At 34.3% G+C, this 19105-nt stretch overlaps 1 protein-coding gene across 1 annotated transcript; it reads right to left on the reverse strand.

Moving 5' to 3' along the window:
- Window positions 1-346: 346 nt before the first annotated feature.
- Window positions 347-3668, reverse strand: LOC104897907 (ribonuclease 1). Its single transcript, XM_010684876.4, has 3 exons — window positions 3456-3668; window positions 2788-2943; window positions 347-981 (listed from the first exon to the last, which is right to left on the reverse strand). The coding sequence occupies exons 1-3, from the start codon at window positions 3564-3566 to the stop codon at window positions 553-555; spliced, it is 696 nt and encodes a 231-aa protein (XP_010683178.1). The 5' UTR covers window positions 3567-3668; the 3' UTR covers window positions 347-552.
- Window positions 3669-19105: the final 15437 nt, after the last annotated feature.

Here is a 19105-nt window from a genome sequence, read left to right on the forward strand (position 1 = left end):
CCTTTGCAATGTTGAACCAAACATTCAATAAAAGTAACAATTATTGTTACCATTCCTTCAGTCTACTTGATTCCATTCCCTTTCCATTCCTTTATTTGAACCAAATGCCCCCATTAGATTGATCAATTTATAGGTCATTCTTCATAGAGTTGTTATTGAATCTCATGAGCTTTGATAACAAAAATTAAAACCAATGGCAAGTACAAAGTTGGTTTTACATTTTAACTATGTAACTTACATTCCTCAATTGACTAGAGCTTAATAATTGAGCCCCTCTCAATACACATGAACTTTATAACCAAAGAATTTTTAACTGTGATTCCCATGATCTCTCATACAAGAAAAGTTTCCAATTGTTAATTTTTTTTATTTAATACTTCTATAACCAGTAGAAAAGTGAACACATTACATAATTTGATGGGCAATATTCTTAATTTAGTAGTCTCTTTAACATTCGTAAGCACATAGCATAAGCGTGCACTAAAAATGGCACGCAATATGAAATTTTTTCAACCAACCACATCTTAATTTGCTAGCTAGCTACGCCTATTCTTAGTAGAAAGCTGGGAATTTGATTTGAGATTTACAATCTCCTTGTCCTTTGGGAACAAAGGGGCAGTTAATGAGTCTGGTACCAGTTCTATCCACACACATAGCTACTTGCCAAATCTGGCTAATCCCTTGAGAATTTTTGTTACAAACAACCCAAGGATGAAATCCTGTTCCTCGAGCAATGGCCTCCTTAACTGCCTTGAGTGAATAAAGCTGGTTGTTTGGCCGAATTCCGGCGTTTCCGAGGGCTTGGAGGAGCCTGACCTTGTTCTTGAGGTTTAGAGCAGCTTGGAAGTAGGCAACTTCACCTAGGACCGTTTTCGAGCATGTTCCATGCTTGTTCCATTCATGGACCCAGAACTTTCTTCCTATTTGGGGGCATGTAAATGATGGCCACTCCCTCCTTAGGCTATCTTGCATTGGTTTAAGCTGCAATTAAAACCTTGGTTAGCCATTAAAAGATATTGACATTGTTTGGCAAATATAGTTTAGAGTTTAGCTGTTAGAGTTTAGAATTTACTGTCAAAGTTTTAGCTTTTAGTTCAGCACATTGACTGCAGATTTGACAAGTTTTTTTTTTATAAATGTACTTCATTTGTTTGTGTTAACTGATTGTTAAAAGCTTATTGTCATTTGTTTGTGTTAAATAACATTTATAGACATTTTAATACATATGTGTAGTACTATTACTAGAGACAAAATAAAGTCATTAAATATATCAGTTTGGGTCACAGCATATCTCAAATCCAGTTACATTTCTAATGGAGATCATATATATTGAACCTATTAACCAAGTGTAATTCACAAGATCCAAAAGCCTCTAAATTATGAGAAACAACATCAAGCATTTCCAATCAGTGGTAACATGTTAGATAACACCAAATTAGGTTTAAATAACGTTTGTTTAGTGTTGCTAGTATTTTATAACATTCTAAAAGGATCTTTGTCAGATTTCAACATGTTGATCCTTGAAACAATCCCAGATTCAACTCAAAGGACTTGGAATTATTTCTATATTTGAACTATTTGACTACTGTTCAAGAAATTCGGACTTTTGGTCAAGGTGTATACAAACTACAACGATATGTTTGTCACTTTATTAATGCCTTACTAATAAGCTAATAAGAGCCCAAGACTCAAATCTATTTGATAAATTATTCTCCTACGAGAAAGCGTTTTTTTTTCATGTATAAGGTATACAGTCAATATTGTTCTTTTTCTTTTTAGTCTGCGCTACAACATTAAAGTGGAGCTGACACCATAATATTTATCGATTAAGCAACTTCTTTCGTTTCATATTACTCGCTACATTTTTTAATTTACGGACTTCTAGACAATTTTTGGAGAAAAAAGAGGTAGAGAGTAAAAAGAAAAGGGACGTGTTAGAGGAGAGAGAATAGAGAATTTATTGCCCAAAAAATAAATATAGCAAGTAATGTAAAACTTTCCACCATGAAAAATATAACAAGTATTATGAAACGAAGGAAGTTTACTATCGCTTGAGGGTATGTACTGTCAAATATTGGATTTTCACTTATCTATGTTTAACTTTAATCATAAAATGGTGAGATATTTTGTCCTGCACCTTTATTTGAGGTGCTTTTGTCTTACACCTAGACATAGTAGATAGTACTACATGATTTCACAACGAAAGTAAAAGGACAACAATGACCCAGAAACATTGACCATTAATCATGGCTAACGCTACTATTGACTAAACCCACATACTCCTTTAATGTCACTATCTCATCAATTCCCTCAAAAAACAGGTGGAAATTTATTTCATAATTTGACATTTCAGTACCAAGATTAAGACATCAATTACCAACTTGAATGACTAATTTACTCTAAAAACTTTTTGCACTTCAGAAAATGGTAAATGGTTTTTTTATAGGGTTTTGCCTTTTCAATTTGGTCAAATAATAAAAAAAAAAGTATTTATTTATTGATTTTTTGGTTGGCCAAAATGAAAATACTGCTTAGAACAGCTTTTTTGGATTCACAAACTCTCTAATAAATAGCTAAAAACCACAATTAACTTTGCCAAACACTTTTACACACAGCTGACTTAAACAACCAATTTAAAAAGCCAATACATACAGCCAATACTTTCAACCAATCAAACAAGCCAACTACGCCAGCCAACAGCAACAAACAGCCCCAAACACAAATTTCCTTCTTAATTTCTACTTAAGAAAAACAAAAAGCAGACGGAAAAAGAGTAAAAAAGCATACCAGAGCTTCATTAAAGTTGCCTCCACCACAATTGTAGGGGAAACTACCATCATTGAAGTAAGGCCATAGCCCTTCTATAGAAAAATCTGCTGGTGGCTTTCCTGATGGTGGGTAACAGCATTTCTCTGCATGCTGGTCACAGTATGATCCTAACCACTGCACATTTTTGCACATAGATATCATATACCAAAGATTTGATTTTTATTAAAACACATTTTACCACAATAACTATTAGCAATCATCCCATAATAATCTCAACTACACTTTGTCTTATTAAAACGATCTCAAGTGAATAATTGATATTTTTGTGCTATGTAGCATGGTATTCTCGTACCCGATACAATACATATTCAGTATGGGTATGCGTACCCATTCCTAAATCACAAAATCTTGCCATTTTATGTTCCAGTACCCAAATCCGCACCCATACCCGAATCCGAATCCTATGTGCAAATTAGGTTTTCTAATTATTTTTTCAATTTTTTGTCATGTCTCTAAATTAATTTTATGGTCATTTTACTAGAGTAACTTTAGAAAACATACTCAATGGGACAGTTGGAATTATTATAGAGTACTTTACTAGATTAATTGTGTAAGTTTGTCCTTAATATGGTTGTATAGAATAAATAAGAAGATTAAGAAACAGATAGCCAAGAAAGATGTAATACCTGTTGCACAAAGTAGAATAAATGGAAATCACCACTGTTAGCAAGAGCTACAAGAGCTAAGCTTAGCATCAAACTAAGCTTCAATAGTATTGAGCTCACCCATTTCACCATTTTTCCTCACTCAAAGTAGTTCAGTTTGGTTTAAGTGTGGAAGATAGTGAAGGAGTGATGGCCTTATTTATAATAGCATGTGGATGTGGTCATAGAGTCATATCATTTGTCACATAGGATAGGAGTATATGGATATGGAAAAGTAGCCTACTATTTTCTCCACATCGTTTCTGATGCCTTGAAATTTACTTAAATCACGCAAATAATTTTGGAAATATCACATGTTGCTGCAACAATATCAATTACGCACACAAATTTCAAAGAAATTTTATGCTCTTCTGAATACTTTTGTCAATTTTTAGATTAAGACTCCCACGATTTCAAAGTATAAGATATTTTTAGCTACTTTTGGTATATTAAAATTTTGGTTAGTTTGGTTAAATTTATATAAGTACAGTACTTGTAAGAATTGACATTAAATATGATGATTTAAAATAACATACTTTCTTCGTTTTATAATATATTGCTCACTTCTCATTTTTCATGAGAATTAAGAAAAATTAAAGAAATAGTAGAATTTACCGAAAATGTTTAAGGAAGTGTTTTTTTGGTACTTTTGTTTTGGAATTAGTAGTTTATTTCCTTTTTCCTTTAAAAAAATAAAATAAAAGAAAAATAGGGAACCTATTCGGAAAAATAGGTAGGAGTATAATGGAAAAATTTATGCAAGTATTAGAGATAATTTAGTCCAAACAAAATGATATAAAGAAAATAGGCACAATATTTTACGACATCCAAAAAAGAACGCGAACACTATATTATGAGATGTATGAAGTATAATCTTATCTTTCATAGTATATAGTAAAAGTTGCATATAATTTTACATTGTTATCGTAGAATGCCTTATTTTTTGAGAAAAATGTTTTTTACTAAAATATCTTATAATATGAAATAGAGGGAGTATAACGATTTGATGACTTTTCAATTATTGTTTATATGCTAACTTTGACCTTATCTTCTTGCTAACATATCCATATCCAAACCCTAAAACTCACTTGCCGCAAACTCTTTCACTTTATTAATATTCAACGATTGAACTTGATACACAAATTTTGCCATTTTGATTGAGCACAAGATTTCTTGTGCTTTATATTTCCTTCTCTTAATATTATATTTGAATAATGAGAAACAAAGAACTAAAAAACCAACGAAACATTGATGTAAGAAAAACTTATTAAAATTTAACGATAATTATAAAAATATATTCGAATTAAACTTTTTGTAACATGGATGAATAACTATTCATGAACAAGCTCTCTGAAAACTCCTCCTTCCAAACCCTAAAACTCACTCGCCACAAACCCCCAAACCCTAGCGGGCTCGATTGTCGCGTGAGCCACCGCGGGCTCCTCACGCCAGCAGTCGAACCCCGCCTTCCTTCTTTTTAGCTTTTCTGTCGGTGTTCCCCACTCGTTGTTTCGTCACGACGATACCCTATCGTCGCTGGTGTTTTCCCTCTCCCGTCGTCGTTGGTTTTCCCCCTCCCCCGTTGTTGATATGGCGTAGGTCCCCCTCCTGCCGTCGCTTTCACTGGTGTTCCCCCCTCGTTGGTTCGTCGGGCCGGTCCCACTGTATCATTTGGGCTTCCCCATCCCTTTGTTCCCTAGTTTTCTGTCGAGTCCGGGCAGTGGCGTATCTAGGAATTTACTCATGGGGTACGAATACGTAAGTAGTTAGACTCGTTAATTATTTTTTTTCAAAATAAAGCTTTATTAACATTTTTTTCTCCCTAAGTTTAGGTAAGAACTTTGATATAATTGCTAACTATTTAACTGTTCAATGTTTCAATTTAAATAACCAGATCTTTAAAAATAAGTTGTTCAATTTAAAAACAGTTGTTTAAGTATATAAATGAGGAATTTTTTTCTCCTTAAGTTTAAGTAAGAACTTAGATATAATTGCTAACTATTTAAGTGTTCAATATTTCAATTTAAATAACCAGATCTTTAAAAATAAGTTGTTCAATTTAAAAACAGTAGTTTAAGTATATAAATGAGGAAAATTTGAAGGAAAAAGAATAGAGATAAAATTATTATTTCGGAGCTTTTCTTTTTGTGGGCTTATGAATTTCTAGTTGCAGAGTAATCTTACTTATAAATTTTTAGTTTCACACTAATAGCCATAGGCCCATAGAGAGTAGTATATAGTAGAAGTGTTGAAGCTAAGATAAATTAAACATGAGTCAAAGGGGAGTAATTAAAAGCAAAAAAAGAACTTTGTGGGGTTTTGAACTCAAGAGCTCCTCATGAATTCATGGATCTTTCTTTTCGCTTCTGCTACCAACAAGACAAACCTCAACATATTCATTTATTTTCATTATTTTCTAGAAATAATGGGGGTACAGTTGTACTCCTTGTACCCCCTCTAAATCCGCCTATGAGTCCGGGCCTCCCATCCCCTATCCCCCTGTCCTGGTTTTCCTGTTTGGGCCTCCCTATCCCCTTCCTCCTTTGTTATGTTGGGCCTCCTTATCGCCTTCCCCCTGGTTTAAGTCGGGCCTCCCTTCCCCTTTCCACTTGGTTGTTAGTCACCCTAAGTGGGTTAATTTTAAGGTTGTTTATCAGTATTATTCTCAGGATGATTATCAGTTTGTTCAATATGTTTCTTAAAAGTTTAGGAGTCACTTGGTTGGATAAGGCATGGGGTTTCATAACAGTAGAATTTGTGGTTTTTTTGGAATTTGTGTTGTGGATACAGGTGAATCAAGTATATTGTGTGTGTGGTCAAGGAGATGCACGTTTTTCATGGTTGGGATCTTTGTTTTCCGGTTTCGCAAACCGGCAAAGTGTTCGAGAGCTCGCTTTATTTAGCTTTCTCCCTAGCTTGACATTGATATTTATGATCCTTGCCTTGACAATATCAAATCTGAAGGCGGCACACCAGTTGCATCTGGTGGTTTTCAGCACGCCTACTCAAAAGCGTTTCTCCCTTCAATATGGAGAAACCTGCAATACTCTCGAGCGAGAGTATCGAGTCACAAAGGAATGTGACTCTTATCAAGATCATGAGCCCAGAATCCCAAGATATAGCAGTTTGTTGGGATTGCTCGTGCGGCGAGGTACAACGCTCGTCGTTGGTTGCTCGTTGTCCGAATTGTGAACGCCAATAGTTCTTCTCACCACTTTCATCAGCGATCCAAGTTTTAACTCCACCATCACTAGCTTTGACCAGCGATGCCCTCCGTCATATACGACTCTTTATCGTTTTTTGTTTGTTTTATTTTCTGTGTATCGTAAAAGCTCTTAAAGCTTCTTTCAGTTCGTTTGGTTGTCTTAGATGTGGTCGTATTAGCATTAGGTTGTACTTTCTCTTTTAATAATGTACGATTTTCCGATGTCAAAGAGAACGTGGATGAATAACTAATTGACGAAAAAACGTTAATATGACACACACGCATAACTTGAAAAAAATACTAGTGTTATATTAATCAAACTAAGCAGGTGACAAATGACACCATTTTGGAATATTGAATCTTAATAAGGAAGGAAATTTCTAGGGATTACAAAATCCATCATCATTGAGCCAATTAAGTACACTTGATACATGTATCTTTCTCTTGAATGCATGATGCACACTACTGTGAACGTTAGGATTATTTTGAAATACACTAAGGACTTGTTTTTTTATTTGAAAAACTATAAACAAAATGAGGTGAATTGAATCAAATTGAAGTTAAATTGTAAAAGAAAAGTAGTTGAATTATACTAAATTGAATTGCGTCGAACTGAACTAATTTGAAATGAGCTAAATTAAACTAAAACTGCCCAAAATAGCAAAGCTTTAGCCTTTAGTATAACATCCGCAAATTATAATAACATAAAATAAGACAATATTCGCGAACTAATATGATCTGAGCTAAATTAAACTAAAACCCCTCAAAATAGCTTTAGCCTTTAGTATAACATCCGCAAATTATAATCACATAGTGCAAGTGTGCAACATTCGCAAATTATAATCACATAAAATAAGACAATATCGGCGAATTATAAATTAATTATTCTTGGGATAAGGTTATAGAACAAGTGTAACATGGAAGCTCACTTTCCGGCCCATCCCACATGAAAAAGCATATGGTTTTGAAGGGGTTGCACATGTTATCGATCAGCAGAATGCTATGCTGTATTTCCATTGGCCTACATACATTATTTGCAGTTTTTTCCTGTTTGATTGTAATTAATTTCTGCATATTACATCTGCCTTCATGTGATCTGATTTCATATTATATAAGAGAACATTACTGATAAGTGATAACTGATAAGAGTCAGCACCAACCTTTTATCCCCTAAGATTGCTATTTCTTTATTACTTTACTGAGACCATCTATCCAAACTTTTTGGATCAAGTCTTACATTGATACCTTAATGAGAAGAAAAAAAAACATCTCAATTGATTTGGCAACAAAACATTTATAGGGTATAATGGTTTAGTTACGTTTACTATTAGATTCCTAATAATTATGTTGTCTAACTTGTTAGCCTCATTTTGAAAATGTGAAGTTATTAGTTAGAGGTGGACATGGATCGTGACAACACATAGACCGGTCCGGTCCGACACGGTTTGGGCCCGATCTTGAGCTCGCTTGAAGCCAGACATGGCCCATTGTTCGTTACGTGGGCTGTGGGCCTACCACAGTCGAGAATTTTTATTTTAGGCCCAATCCGACATGAGTTTGTCTATATGTCTAAACACACCTTCTATTTACTTTTCAATCTAAAGCTACTAAAAATCTATAAAAAAAACAACATAAAACACGGGTCGTTAGACCGACCCGCAGCCCGCAGGAGGCACGAACCCCGCTCGTGGGCCAGGCCGATCGTGGACAAGATCTAGAAATTTTAGGCCCAGGACGACCCACACTTCACGGGGTCGGGCCTGGCCCGCTATTGCCCATAACCCTCGGGTCCAACCCGTGAATAGGTCCGACCCATGTCAAAGTCTATTCTTGGTCTACAAAGTTTGGACACATGACAATATGACATGGTCTAGAAAGAGTTTACTTTTGACATTGCAAAAAATTACATTAATTGACAACATAATTACAAACTACTGAAAGAACATTAAAACAATAAATAAAAACTATATGAACACTAAATTGAGCTTGACTAGCTCTTACAACTCATTTATAGTAATACTAACAATAGGTTACAAATCATCTTGTTAACTTATTAGTCGGAATTCTATATGCAGAGGATATTATGAAAATTACATAGGGAACTTCCCTTGGATGCTTGTTGGTGGAAATGATCCTTGCATTTGGCAAATAAAGAACTATTCTCTAAATGTGATGGAAATTATCGTGAAATTAAACCAAAATGATCTTCAATGCTGGATCACATACTTTGTTCTTGTAGAACAAGAGGTTCACATAATACAATAAATCCCAAGGCCTTTAAAATGAGAAGTCATCTAGAGATTCTAAAGATGATAAAATTACCAATGAAGTCACTTTCTTTCATGACTTCGTACCCTGCAAAGAGGATATCATTAGTTTCTCCTTAAGAGGGAAAAACTCAACATTTATGGAAGTCGAAATTTGCCCGAAATCTAATTGGAGGGCCTGTGATAAGTGACATTTATGTCACTTCTAGGAGTAGTTTTTACATTATTTTCATAGTTATTTTCATAAATTTCTACCTATTTTAGTCTTTATTTCTTCTTTTTATATTTTGTAGCTTAATTGGAGTTTTTAGTTATTTTTACTAGCTTTTAGCTCTTAATTTCATAATTTATGTATTTTCTTTGTTTTGTTAATTTATAGATTGTTTAGTTTAATTCTCTAATTTTCCTTCCTTTTAGTTATTATTATTTGTACATGTCTCGTTTCTCCCTTCATATTTGATTTTTCTTATAGGTGAGCTTGTTGGAGATTTAGTGTGAGATTTGGAATTATCATACAAGACATACCATACACCACACAAGGCATATCCTACACCACACCCCAACCTTTCCTACACTCACTCCAACTCCCTTATTCACCTTAACCTACACCACACCATTCTTTAACCTACACCACCAATACCTCAAATCTGCCAATCCTCTCCCACCATCTTCCTAACCCATAACACCAACAGCACCACTCAACATCTAGCATCACTCCACCGCAGCACCGCCATCACCCACGCCAGAAACCACCTCCGCAATCTGTCCAAGCCAAGAGGAGCGGGCGCTCCTCTGTAAAACGGAGCGGGCGCTCCGTTTGAAATTTCCACAAAACAGAATGGTAGGCAGAAACTATGAGCGACCCATGAGCGATCACGGAGCGGGCGCTCAAAGAAAACGTGCTCAAAGACTCATTAAATAAATCAAGGGTTGTGATTTATTGGATCTAATCTATGGTGAAAATCGAACATCAGAAAAATGGAATCAAAGCCATGAAAATCAATGGCCGCGATTTGCGCTAATGATGAAGATGATGATGTTGCAGCAAATTAAAGGCCACGATTTTGCTGATGATGGGAGTGATTGATGATGATGAGCGTCGTTGATGATGCGGTGAACTCAGGGGCGAAGAACAGCGAGAAGGAAGAAATGGGTTGGGACTTGGGAGTTTTAGTTTTGTTTTTTTTTCATTTTTCTATTTTCAACTTCCTTTTTCCTTTTCTTTCTTTCTTTCTTTTCTCTTTGGATGTACTTCACGTGTTCAATTTTTATCTTTTTCTTTTTCCTTTTTATTTCTTCATTTTTACTCCTTTTCTTTTATTTCCCTTTTCTTTTATTCTTTTACTTTTTAGCTTTTTTCTCTTTTAATTTTAGGGCTAGTTTAAATAGTTAAGAGTTTTTGATTAGCCTAGTTTTATTTTTTTCACCACTTTTAGATTTTAGGGTTTTTAGAGAGGTTTAACCTCCATAGTTTAGTTTAGGGAGAAAAAGGGGGAAATCTCAAAGAAAGATGGAGGTTGTAGATTCAAGAGTGACATTTGTATCGAAAGTTTCAACCATTAATCAATGAGCATTTCTTACTATCTCCTCTTTTATTGTTTTATTTTCATTGTTTTTCTTAGATTAGTTGTTCATGATTAGTTTAATTATTTATGATTTATTTTATTTAGTTTAATGTTAGATTAATGATTATTAGCATGTTATTAAAGTTTAATTTCTCTAAAGTCCTCATTTTTGTATTTATGGAGTAGTTTGTTGGTTAGGGTTTGGGTGAAAACCCAACCATGATTGAATTGGGCATTTGAGATTGGATTTAGAGATTTGTGTGATTAAATTATTGCTTGTTTAGCTCTTCTAATCTATGTTGCATTCTCTTTGGTCACTTGAATGTCGTATTAGATGGAGTTGATTGATTTAGGTTGGCATGAGAGTGTGACCTATTGATTTCTATTTTTGACTTGGGTTACTTTGAACCTCGGGATATGTTAGTAATGGATGAGAGTCCTTATTTGATGTCTTTGAGGATTTCTCCGCCTATGAGAGTAGGAATGGGAGTTGTGTGTTGGGTCAATAGCTAATTCAAGTAGTGTTCATGTATTATCTCTATGTTTGATATTCTTATGCCTATTTCATGATTAGTTGGTGTTTAATCCCATCTCCTAACTTTAGTTATCTTTGATATTTAGCTTTTTCGTAGTTCTTAGTTGGTTATTGACAATTTCCGACTTGATTCCGGCCTAGCTTATTGTTTTATCAATACATTTTGGTGTTCCTTAGTCCCTGTGGATTTCGACCCTTACTTATCACTTTACCTAGTTTAGTGATTTAGTTAGGTTTTGTTTGATTTTAGGAGGCTAGTAACGACCTAGTTTTTCCTATATCAATGCTATAACTTATTCCATTTTAGGCTAATTGTCATTTTAACTCAATATTTTTCCATCCAATCTCACTCAAAAAATTAATTCTCCAATTGGCTTTTCAAAATTAGAGGTTTTGGTCCAAAATACTCTTTCAATTTATATTTACTAAACACAACTTTATTACATTATACTAAAATATAAGGTAGGGACACGTGTCACGCTTTCATTATAAATTTTTTCTCCTAAATCTTTTATGAAATATTTGTGAAATTAACATATTTTATTAGGAAAAATGGAAACTAATAATCCCACCTTTGTCACTTCTGCTCAAAACAATCCCACCTCTTCGAAATCTGGAAACAATCCCACCTTTATACCCATCTTCTCAAAATAAGTCTTTTACCGGTTTGTAAAATTGGTAACTTGTTTTAGAAGGTGACTTACCACGTGTCGCCTTCTAATTAATTGATTTTTTTTAAAATAAAGGAATTTATAAAAAAAAACATTTTTCTTCCACTTCCCTCCCCTGTCGGATCCCCCATTCCCCTTTCCTCTTCCCCAACCGCCCTCCTTTGCCCTTCCCTCTGCCGGAGCCCCCATCCCTTGCCCTTCCCTCTTCCCCAACCGCCCTCCCCTGCCCTTCCCTCTTCCTCGATTCCCTCCCCTTTCCCCTTCCCTCTTCCCCAATTCCCTCCCCTTCCCCCTTCCTTAACCATTAATTTTTCCTAGTTTCGTTGTTCTGTTCAGGTGGCGGGTTGGTGGTCCGAGGGTGAGTTTTGTGGAATTTAAGGTGGATGGTTTGGTAAGTGGTGGTTTCTAGGTAAGGTAATGGTCAGATGAAAGGACGAGTGTGGGTGAGGTTCAGTTCAGGGGGTGGCCATGGGTGGTGGTGGTTAGTTGTGGTGGTGGGGGGTCAATGGTGGTGGCTGGTGATGGATGGGCTGCCATGAAAGAAGGATGTAAGGTAGGAAAAGAGAGCGGGTAGAGAGAGATTAAAGGACAAAAAATAAAAATATAACTTGTTAAACAGGTTGGAGGTAAAAAGGCTCATTTTGAGAAGATGTGGGTATAAATGTGGGATTGTTTCCAAATTTCGAAGAGGTGGGATTCTGAGAAGAAGTGGGCAAAGGTGGAATTATTATTAGTTTCCATTTTTCCATTTTATTATAAAGAAGATATCTTCTTCTAATGGAAAATTTTCGATTATATTCTCGAAAATGAATTATACAAACTAATTTGTTAAGATTTAAATTGAATATAAAATTTATAAACTATTAAAAATTTGATCCATAAATATGTTTTTTCAAATATAATACAGACTAAATTTAGCTCGTGCCACCAAATAGTATTAGAGAATATGATTAATCAATTCTTTAAAATAAATTAAATCTCGAACTTATGTTGTGTCCTTTGTTTGACAATCAAAGCCTAATCCTTACTTTTTAAGAACCGCATACCTTGTACACAATATTATACACATATCTTTATGATGATATATTGAACAATAATGTAATGATTTTGTTATTTTCACCTTATTTGCGGTCCTTATAAGAATATATAAGTTCAGATAAAGTTTAATAAATTTAGATAAGTTCAGCTGTTTTAGTAAAATAAGGTTTACCATACTAACAAAATAAGGTCTAATATAAGTCCAGATAAATCTCGCAAAACTGACCTAATCCACCAACACAAAACCAAACCCAAACACAACTCCATAATAGCGGGGTTGGGTTGAAAATCTGAACTCGTTTAGTTAAATAGGTTGACCTAACCCAACCTGTTTTACTAAATGGTTGAGTCAGGTTGAAATTTTTAACCTTATTTCAACTTGCCTAACGTGTTTATTAAACTTTAGATATATTTTTTGATCATCTCCATGTGTCATCGTGTTGTGTAAGTAGACGAGTAGTTTATATTTTTTGGTAAGTAAGTTGTATTCGAACCAAAGAAACCCCTTTATAAACGATCCTTATCCCTCAAAGAGGAAAAGGAAAACCACACAAGACCACATGAGGTCTATTTACAACTCATCATTAACGATCTATCTACCTTCTATCAGAAGCATTACAATTCTTTGCTAAACAAAAATGAATTCTATATCTAACTACGGACTTTATACAATCAGTACTTCCATATATACTATAAACTTATAGGTTCCAGTAAGCTTCATTACGCATTCTCGAAATCTGATATGTCACAACTACTATTTGAGACTTGAGATTATTAATTTTTAAGAAGTAAGACCACTTTGAGCAAACCAATAAAATGTAAACTTATTCCTATCAGTGTTTTCCAATAAGAGGTTGAAAAGAACAGGGAGAAATGGAGAATGATATTTTCTGATCTTATTGTATTTGTTTTGGTCGGTAGACAACAGTTTATGACACGTAGCGATATGCGGATCACCCAACCAACAGGTCGTAAATTTATTTTTCTTGAAAGTCCCAACCAATACTAGTTAACATAATTAAATGGAGGGGCAGAGTAATTAAGACAAACATAAACTGGAGGAGCATATTATTATTATAAACTTGTATTTTATCAAAGATAATGTCCCGAGTCAGTTATAATTATTAAATATATAACATAAATTTCATATTGATTCAATCTAGTACAAAGTACAAAATTGAAAATGGACATTCTAGCATGATAAGTTGTTCAAAAAACTTCAGAGAAATTATGGATAAAAATAACAATTTCAAAGTAATTTGCATAAACAAATGTTATTACTTAATAAAAGGATTAAAAATCAAAAAGTTTATCTACATGTTTTTAAAAAATTATATAATTATGAGACTTTATTATGTTCTACTTTGAAACTTTAAGCATTGAAATTGTATAGGATTAGTTGTTAAACTCTCAAACTTCATTTCAAGAGTCGTGTGTTTGAATTCCTAATAATTACACATTGTTAATATTTTTGATAGATTATAAATATGTGTGTTAGAATTTTAAAAAGAATACCACGTGATATCGTTTCTTTAATAAAAACGTCTTTTAATATATTTGTATAGATTTGGTAAGGGACAGTGTAATGTCTGAGAAAAGGAAGAGCAAGTGCATCCACGTGAAGCAATAATTTAACAAGGCCTACAAGGGTCCACTGTCTAACTTTAGTCTTTAAACGCTTTTATATTTTGTGTCGGTGACGGTGAGTCTCACCTTTATTTGTGGTACTTTTTCCTTTCAGATTTACGGTCCAAAAGACCAAAACAATACAAACTTGAAACTCCTGTCTCCTGAATCCTGATGTACGGTATGCAAAATTAACAAGACTAATTTTTGGTTAGAATGTAAAATTCTAATGGGGGGTGCTTCTTTTCATCTTATTTTAATTTCATTTATTTCGACTCAAATTATCAAAACTTATTTTTAATAGGTAAAAAAAGGAAAGCAATGAAAATATGTATATTAATGAACAAATTAAAGAGAAGAATGACCGTGGAGGCCCTGTGCAATCTCGTATTTGAAGAATTCAATAATGTAATAGCTCATCCATACTTCACATGATCATATTATGAAAAAAAAAGTAGTTCAAATAAGTAGATAAACTTTTTCTTTTTACTACTTGAACTTTCTCTATTTTGGGGCCCTCATAATTAAGGGGCCATGTTCCATGGAACATGTTGAACATGCTAAAAGCCGCCCCTGGCAAATATACCAAATTTTTTTCATTACATGTCCTTTTCTTTGTATAATACTTCACCAAAAACAAAGTAATATATAGCTAAGTATTGTGAAACATCCTAAATAGAAGTATATTGCAGGTAATAAGAAATAAAATAATTATTAATTTAACTTATGAATTTATTAAACTTAATTATTAGATAAATTATTTTAACTTATTGTATATTTGAGTTAACTTGGAAAAGACACTTAACTTATCTAAACTTAGTATACTAAACTAAACTAAACTTATATGAGCTCAATAACTCTAAGTAACATAATTGATTCAAAAATCTTTTTATTCTAGAAGTTTGTATAGTAATTTTTTGTTCACAAGAAGGTTCCATATTCTTAACTTATTTAAGAGAAAAATTCAAATAAGTTTGGATAAGATAAAATAAGTATAATGACACAAACATCATAATGTTTAATCAATTCAGATAATCTACGATAAGTTTTGATAATATAAGATAGGTTAAGATAATATAAAATTAGTTTAAATAAGTCAAAATAAATTGAATAATACAGATCCAAGTCACTTTTTCCTTCTTCATAAGTTTACTTCACTTCTTCATAAAAATCAACTGACGAAGAGTGATATGGGCTCATTAGTGTCATTTGAGTGACTTTTGTGAAAGAAAGTGTAGAACTGAAAATAACAAATAAACAAATGAGTTTATTATTAAGACCGTATTATTTATATTGAATACATTTCTTGTAATGGTGAAACATATGACAATCTTATATAAATATAACCAAAAGTCCAAAAAATATTAAGAATATATAGTATTTTAAAACTTAATAAGAATGATACAATTGATGATATATAAAAATTAATTTACAAAAACAAAAAGAAAAAGAAAATCCCCAAAACTATAAGTGGAATTGTAAAATATGTTTTAAAGTAATCTTGTGTTGCCTTCTCATTCATCCAATCTGCCAATATATAGTTAAAAACAATCCTATGTAAATTAGGAATAAGGAAAATCATTCTAAACCACATATATAGGAAATAATATGTTCTCATTTAAACAATAGACTCCTAATAAACGTCATATTAAGCAACTCAATAATACATAGTAACTCCCAACACCCCTCAAGTTGGAGCATAGAATGGATCAAGAATGTCTAACTAGGAAAGAAGAAATTCAAATTGTGCTTTTCCAAGAGCCTTGGTGAAGATGTTTGCTAACTGCACCTTCGTAGAGACATAAGAATGGGCTACAAGACCATTAATGATGGTATCACGAACAAAATGACAATCAACTTCAATGTGCTTCGTTCGTTCATGAAAAACTGGATTATTGGCAATATGTAAGACATATTGGCTACCACAAAACAGAGGAATAGCCGTTGGATGATTGACTCGTAAGCTTAATAACAAAGATTTTAACCACTTTAACTCACAAGTCATATAGGCCATGGAGCGATATTCTGCTTTTGCAGATGAACGAGATATTGTATGTTATTTCTTGGTTTTCCATGACACTAATGAGTTTTCCGTCCAAGGACACAATTGAACTTGTAGGTGATCATCGGGTGACATGACAAGTAGCCCAATCTGAATCACAACAACCTTGTAGGGAGACATTATAATCAGATCGCAATAAAATGTCCTGGTCAGGTTTCCCTTTCAAATAACAAACAACACGCAACACAAACTTCTCAATGTTCCTGACGAGGGGTATGCATAAACTGAGATAGCCTATGAACATAACAATCAAGATCTGGACGTGTGACAGCCAGATGAATCAAACGACCGACAAGACGATGGTAAGAGGTGACATCCAGAAGAAGATCGCCAGTAGCATGCACAAGTCTATGATTTTGTTACATGCGAAAGTTTTTAGGCTTGGCATCCAATAAGCCTGCTTCAGAAATAATATCAAGTGTATACTTGCTTCTGATATAGAAAAAGACCCGTAGGAATCCTGTCAACTTCAATCCCTAGAAAATATTTCAGAGAATTAAGATCTTTCATCTTGAAATAAGCACTCAGATAAGCTTTAAAATTATGTAACGCATCTGAATAATTACCAGAAATTATAAGATTATCAACATAACCAAAACATCTGAATAATTACCAGGAAGGTTATGGGTATTTTGTGGGGCCGATGAAGAATTTTGTGGAGTTGGGGTTTCGGGATTTGGTAAAGGAGAGAAAATGAGTGGATCATCAAGCATGAAATCAATCGCTTGAAAATCCTCATGGATGGGAGTATTGTTAGGAGGGATGAGGGATGCAATATCAATATTAACATCATCAGGAGTGATAAAATGGAAAATCTCTTCAAGATCATAAAGTTTACAACCTTTCTTGCCAAATGAATGTCTCACAAAAATACACTTTCTACTATAACTGAAAACTTATCCCCTTTAGTTTTGTGATTATGTGCAAAACAGATACACCCAAAATTCCTCAAAGTCTCATAATAAGCAGGAGAAAAACCATAAAGAAGGTCAAATAATGGTGATTTGTTGTCTAAGAAAGGGAGATGGGATGGATTTTATGAGATGAGCAGCAACTAAAACATTTTCCCCAAAAAAATAAATAGGTAAATTGGCTTGAAAAAGCACGGCAAGCCCAACATTCAATTTATGTTGATGCTTTCGTTCAACAAGACCATTTTGTTGAGGAGTGAGGACGTAAGAGGTTTAAAAAATAATTTTCATGGCATTGAAATAATCATGTAAGCAGTTAAAAGTTAGTGCATTGTCACTTTGCACATATATAATGGTGTGAGAAAATTATTTATCAGCCATAGCCACAAAATTCATAAACATGCGAAAAAAATACATTTTATACTCCATTAAATATATCCATACAACTCTAGAATGATCATCAATAATAGTTAAAAAAATAGCAAGCACCACACGAAGAATTATGGCGATAAAGACCCCACATATCACAATGAATTTTCTCCAAAACACGCGAATCTCAATTATTATTAACAGGAAGCTTGTCTCTAGAATGTTTTACACGAAAATAAATATCACAATGTGTATTTAAACTACCCTTACAATCACATAAAGGGGACAATAACTTTACTACTTTCTTCGAAGGATGACCCATCCGTCTATGCCACAACTCAAACTCCAAAATCACACCATGCACCAAAGATTTGTGGATCATGTGACCTCGATTGAAGTAGTAGAATCCATCCTTTCTATGTCTCGTTTCAATCAACTCCCTCAAATGGTCTTGTGCAGCACACATAGAAGAGAAATTTTGAAAAATGTAGTGCAAATTATTAGTTAGCTGTGAAACATAAACTAAACTACAATGAAATTGAGGCACATTAAGGACATTAGTTAAGGTGATGGTAGAAGAGAGGCGAACATAGCCTTTTTGTGTAGCAACTACTGAATCACCATTAGGAAGGCAAACTGGACAAGGAGAAATAGCAAACAAATCCAAGAAGCAATCTTTTTCACCAGTGACATGATTGGTGGCACCTGTATCCATAATCCAGGAATTTTAATCAAACATACCATTGAGTCGGTCTCCCGGAAGCTTGTGTTTTCAAGAAGTCCAATGAGGGCCTTCCATTGATCGGCCGTGAATAGGGTCGAAGACAATGCTGTCGAGGCCAATGAGGGCCTTCCACAACGTTGGCTTTGGCAGCAGGCCCGTGACGATTGTTTGGGGAGTCCCACGACCCAAATTTCGAGAATTAGATGGCCAATTTTCTAGATAACCAACTATCTCAAAACATTGATGAAGGCCATTCTTTTGCAGTGGGAGCAAACAAGTAAGGAATAACACCTGGACGCCTCATGTCCCGATTTATTGCAATGGGTACATATGGGGAAGTCATCAGGCTCGTGGGTGCAACCCTTCACTCGACTAGGCAGGTTTGTGTAGAGGTGATCATTTTGGCCCGGCCCGGCCCGTTTTTGGGCCGGGTTTTGGGCAGAATTTTTCGGCCCGCGGGCCGGGCCCGGCCTGGTCGTTTTTTTTTTGTATTTGGACGGGCTTTGGGCAAGCTAAAAACGACTTTTTAGTCTATTTTTTGGCCCTGGCCCGTTTTGGCCTGCAAAAGCCCGCTAAGCCCGGCCCGAAATAGCGGGCTTTGGACACAAAATTTCGGCCCGAATTTTTGGCCCGGCCCGGCCAATGGGCAATTTTTTTTG

This window comes from Beta vulgaris, chromosome 6 (genome assembly GCF_026745355.1).
Source record: "Beta vulgaris subsp. vulgaris cultivar EL10 chromosome 6, EL10.2, whole genome shotgun sequence".
NCBI classification, from domain to species: domain Eukaryota; kingdom Viridiplantae; phylum Streptophyta; class Magnoliopsida; order Caryophyllales; family Amaranthaceae; genus Beta; species Beta vulgaris.

Excerpts from the sequence above, each read along its gene's own strand:
- LOC104897907 (XM_010684876.4), bottom strand. The coding sequence starts at position 3,566 with ATGGTGAAATGGGTGAGCTCAATACTATTGAAGCTTAGTTTGATGCTA. Across the intron at positions 2,944-3,455 it reads TATTCTACTTTGTGCAACAG|TGGTTAGGATCATACTGTGA; the intron begins GTATTACATCTT and ends AAAAATGTGCAG. Across the intron at positions 982-2,787 it reads GCAACTTTAATGAAGCTCTG|CTTAAACCAATGCAAGATAG; the intron begins GTATGCTTTTTT and ends TTTTAATTGCAG.